General features: G+C 46.8%; 2 protein-coding genes across 4 annotated transcripts in view; both read right to left on the bottom strand.

Annotated features, from left to right (window-relative positions):
- The window catches only part of LOC143103704 (potassium voltage-gated channel subfamily KQT member 2-like), a 43926-nt gene extending 39152 nt beyond the window's left edge, over positions 1–4774 (bottom strand). For all 3 annotated transcript variants that reach the window (XM_076267492.1, XM_076267490.1, XM_076267491.1), the window contains exon 1: positions 4482–4774. In XM_076267492.1, the coding sequence (XP_076123607.1) occupies positions 4482–4774 (293 nt within the window). The remainder of the gene's footprint in view (positions 1–4481) is intronic.
- stmn3 (stathmin-like 3) overlaps positions 1–5000 on the bottom strand; it is a 338540-nt gene that overhangs the window by 166399 nt on the left and 167141 nt on the right. The gene's annotated exons all lie outside the window — the stretch shown is intronic.

The raw sequence follows: 5000 nt of genomic DNA, 5'->3' as shown, positions 1-5000 counted from the left end.
CAGTAACTTCATTTCAGACATTAAACCCCCCCTACCTGTCAAATCTGCTCTGGCCATTTTGAGTAGAAGTGAGCCATAGCCAGCCTGTTAACACACACACACACACACACACACACACACACACACACACACACACACAGTCTGTCTGTCAGTCTGTCTTTCTCTCTCTCTCTGCTAACTCTCAGCGTGAAGCAGGCCTAATCTCATGGTGCTGGTCAAATGTATGTTGTTATTTGCTGCTTATCAGTTCACAGAGCTAATATGGCAATACAAATTGATTCAAAGCGCAACAAACCCAGGCACAATGTTGTCTGAAAAATTATATACAATAAAGACATCCAGAAAACTCACAATATGAATCTCCCCAGCAACGCAACACTTTGCCAGGCCAACTGAACCTCTCAGAGATCATCTCAGCTAGCCTACGACCTACAGCAGCACAAATGGAGAATCATGTACTTGGAGGGGCAGAGGCAACACCAGCCATTTGTTAAAATCATCAACCACTCTCAAGGAACCACAACAATATGAAAACGCCCCGACAGACAGTCGGACCCACTCAAGCAAATGTCGTGGGGCCCCAAAGCGGTAAGCAGAGACGCAGGTTTCGATGTTGATATGATCGATCTGAGACGTGGCTAAAAGAGAGAGAGATGCTGCCCGTCCCTCTCCTCATGCCTCATTAGCCACTTGGCCCCAAGCCTTCAGATAGACGAATGCTGGTGTCAACATCGCTACGTGCTACAAGTGCTCCAGTGCTTAGCCCCCACTGACACTACAGGCCGACTCCAGGCAGAGAGCACAGAGAACAAGCACACCACCCATTAGTACAGTAGAGGAACGTTGCAGCACTCCACAATCATGCCACTGCATCGCTAGCAGCATCCACCTACATCTGGATGCAAGAATCCTGCTCTTCCGCTGACAGTGTGTTTGTTTGTGTGTGTTCTTCCTCTTTTCAAAGAGCTTCTAACAGCTTGTCAGCAACTCAGCATCCTCAAACCTATTCAGCAGGCAGTCTGTTGTACTTGTAAATAATGAACACCATTTGGCGTTTTTGTATTGAGCACGTTTGGGGCAATTTGTTGAAAACTGCTTAGTAATAAGTTAAATAGCATCGTTGCCACTGTTTCTGTGCTTAAATAGGTCTTAGAGAGGAAAGCCTGAATGGTTTGGTAAAGGACAGGTAGCAGACTGTGTGTGCTGCGGGAGATTGCAACCCATTCCTGCCAGATCGTGTTGGTCGGTCCAAATAACTGAGGCTTTCACAGGCACACAGTGCTGAAGCCTGTTGTCCACCGACTCGTTCATTTCAAAAAAACATTTTATATTGGAGTGTTTCCGCGTTTGTACCATATGGCTTACATTTTATGTGCCTCTGCCAATTAACAATAAAGGCGGCACAGGAACATTAAATCTCAAAAAGGTCACACATTATTTAAAACAGTCCATGAGCACTAGAGTGAGCTCAGCCAACACCGGAGCCTTGTAAAGCAGTTCACCTTTATAAAAATACAAAGTTCGATGTAAGCCACTTTTGCTCGGGTGACACAGATGGCCAGGCCAGGTCTGTGGGGACCAGTGTTCACGCAGGTTTTTCTCAGCTATCTCAAAAAGGGGCACCTGGTTCACACCTGCCACAGGCAGGTGAGGTCACGGCGTTCTGTGATAATGACGGCCATTAATCAGAGAAGCGCTGATGCAGCATGGGGACCCAGTGGTGCCTACGAGCCCACCATTAAGCCTGCCGTGGCTTGTTGTTTCCCATACACACACACACACACACACACAAACACACTCACACACACACACACAAACACTCTCACACACACACACACACACACACACAAACACTCACACACACACACACACACATGTTTCCCATACACACACACACACACACACACAAACACTCTCACACACACACACACAAACACACACACACACAAACACTCACACACACACACACACACACACACACACACACTCACACACACACACACACACACGTTTCCCATACACAGACACACACACACGTTTCCCATACACACACACACACACACACTCACACTCACACACACACGCACACGTTTCCCATACACACACACACGCACACGTTTCCCATACACACACACACACACACACACGTTTCCCCATACACACACACACACGCACACGTTTCCCATACACACACACACACACACACGTTTCCCATACACACACACACACGCACACGTTTCCCATACACACACACACACACACAAGTTTCCCATACACACACACACGCACACATGTTTCCCATACAAACACACACACACGCACAAACACTCACACACACACGTTTCCCATACACACACATGAACAGACAGACACATAATATCGGCAGTGTGTGCACATCAGTGTTTCCCACAGAACTGAATTCCATTTGTGGTGGTTGGTTTGCAGAATTAACTTAAATGCAACAGTTTTTAACAAATTAGCACAGCGTGGTATGGACACAAATTCATGCACACACACACACACACTTGAGCACACACACACATGTATGCACTCTCTCTCTCTCACACCCACCCACACACACACACACACACACACACACACTCTCTCTCTCTCTCTCTCTCACACACACACACACACACACACACACACACACATAGACACATACACACAAACAAATCAACACAATACCTGCATGCATGCTGTCAGCATGAAAAGGGCTTGAGTGGGATAAGAATGCCTCTCACATGCACACATCCACACAGCCTGACACTTACAGATGCACAAGACACATGACCACAGGGCTTAGAGCAAAATGTGGCTACCTCTGCTCTGCTCTGCCCAGATTTGCATGGGGGGGGGGGGGGGGTAGGGGGCATGGCAGAGAGGGAGCACATAGGCTACAGCAGACAGACCCAGACTTGTGTCAGCAGATCTGTTTTTACTCCAGTGATAAGGCTACTGTCAGTCTGCCATCCACAGATACTTCTTTTAGCTCTATGCCCTCCTCCAATAACCTCTGGCTGTAGCCCACACTTCAAATCAAATGGAAACGTCAAATCACTGGTGCATAGGTAGCTCGGCTCAATAGTGGTTTGTATGAAAGGCAATCCATCAGTAGGATAAAATAATGAAGAAAAAAGGGTTACTACATGTTCTAAGTGTATACTATAAGTGCATCCAGTAATATGTAGGCCTACACATGATTTAGTATATCAGCAGCTGCACCTGAAGAACTCTCTACTTTGTTGTACTATTGAGTACAGGACCGGATGTAGCCTGGGATATGTTATCATAAAACCCCACAGGTCGGACGTTTCATATTCAGCAGCAAACCTTGCAGCTATTTCTAGACCTCCCGCGACATATTAGTTTTTAAAACGATAACACGAGCAAAAAATGTATGCTCAGCATGACACACAATGAAGGAACACTGTAAGGATTTCCTCGCGCCCGCCGAGCTGCAGGAAATTCGCCCTGTCCTACATTACGGGAGTGCAAGTTTGTTACCCTATGGTAATTCAGTCAGCATCTTTGCTGGAGGTGGAAGACTAGTCTCAGACGGGCAATACAATTTCCAGCATGGCGAGGCACTGGAGCTGTCCTGCCGTCTGTGGTACTGAAACGGCACGAGGGGCCTGCAAGCGTCATCATATTACGCTCAATTATGTCGTCTTCCTCTTGTTAAATGGGTTGAGATAAAGCAAGGGTTTGGAGAAAACAAATAGGCTGCACCCAGCAGTTGTATAACGCCAGCTTGTTTGGTAAAACTCAAAACCGATACCTGTCATGGATGCCTGCAACAATATTTACAATATTTATTATGAACATGCAGGTTACAGCACACCGTCTCGTAACAAAATATGGCGAGGATTAAAGCCGAAACGTAGTGAAGATTAGGGTACCCCAGTTAAAAAGTCACTTAACACCTGTGAGAATAGACATTTTATATGGTCCTTGACTTCGTTGCTTAAATGTAAAAACAGTCCCTGGGTTTTAATTGACAAACGTTAATTATCAAGCCGTTTGGTGTGAGTACTGGTGCAGCCGATGACTAATTTAGAAATCCTGAAATAGAGCAGCAGCATACAGCAACAGAAAAAAGTCTGCGGTATGTGCTCACATGGTGGATGGAGACTGTTTGCTAAATAATTCAAAAACAAAGCTCGTGCCGCCACTGAGTAGGCGAAGACTGAGGCGACAAAACGCAATTTTTAAATAAGCTCTGAGGAAATTAAAACATGTTCATGGGGGAGATTGTGTTAAGTATGTGCGAGCAGGGGACGTATCAATTAATAATGCTGAATCTCCCACCCAGTAGACACAGAAATATCTCGACACATAGCGCAACAAAAGAACAACGAACGCAGCTCGCCACGAAAAGCCACCTCAAGCATGGAACGTCAGGTTGTCAATGTGTTATGATTTTGAGTGGCTTTATAACATAATAGATATTAGGCTGTGAACCCAATGCCATTACTCACACATAAGCATGGTAAATAAACGCCCATCCTCTTGGTCTCTCCAATACATTGTAAAGGAAATTCTGCAGCCGTCTATAGAAGGCGTTTCTCTTCGGTGGTTTCTTCCCGGAGATGCTGGAGCGCTGCTTGCTCAAGATGCTGCCTCGTTTGGTTTCCTCGGTGCCGGTTATGAGCAGAGCCCCGTCTCGGTTCGAGTCTGTCGCTCCTGCCTCTAGCCCAACAAAGCCCACTTTGAGCTTCTTCTCGGCGGCGGGGCCGGGGTAGACCCCGCCGTTGCGGGATTTTTGCACCATGCTCGGGGTAATACCGTCATGGGGAGCCGCTGCTGGAGGGGTTATCTATCTCTTTGCCAGGTAGGAGCATCTCAGGAACCAAACTGAGAAGGGCGTGAGAGGTCCGCCTAGTGCGCAAGTGTGGACGTGTAAGCTTCTTCTGAGAGGAGTGAATGTCGCTAATGGAAAGAAGGAGAATCTGCAATCTCCCTCTTTCTCTCTCTTGCGCTCTCTGTTCCTTTCTCTC

Source organism: Alosa pseudoharengus, unplaced genomic scaffold (genome assembly GCF_046254945.1).
Source record: "Alosa pseudoharengus isolate Yale_2024_CS ecotype anadromous, Long Island Sound unplaced genomic scaffold, YU_APseudo_1.1 YU_APseudo_1.1_scf_5, whole genome shotgun sequence".
Lineage (NCBI taxonomy): Eukaryota > Metazoa > Chordata > Actinopteri > Clupeiformes > Clupeidae > Alosa > Alosa pseudoharengus.
This window is presented reverse-complemented; position numbering and strand designations above follow the sequence as displayed.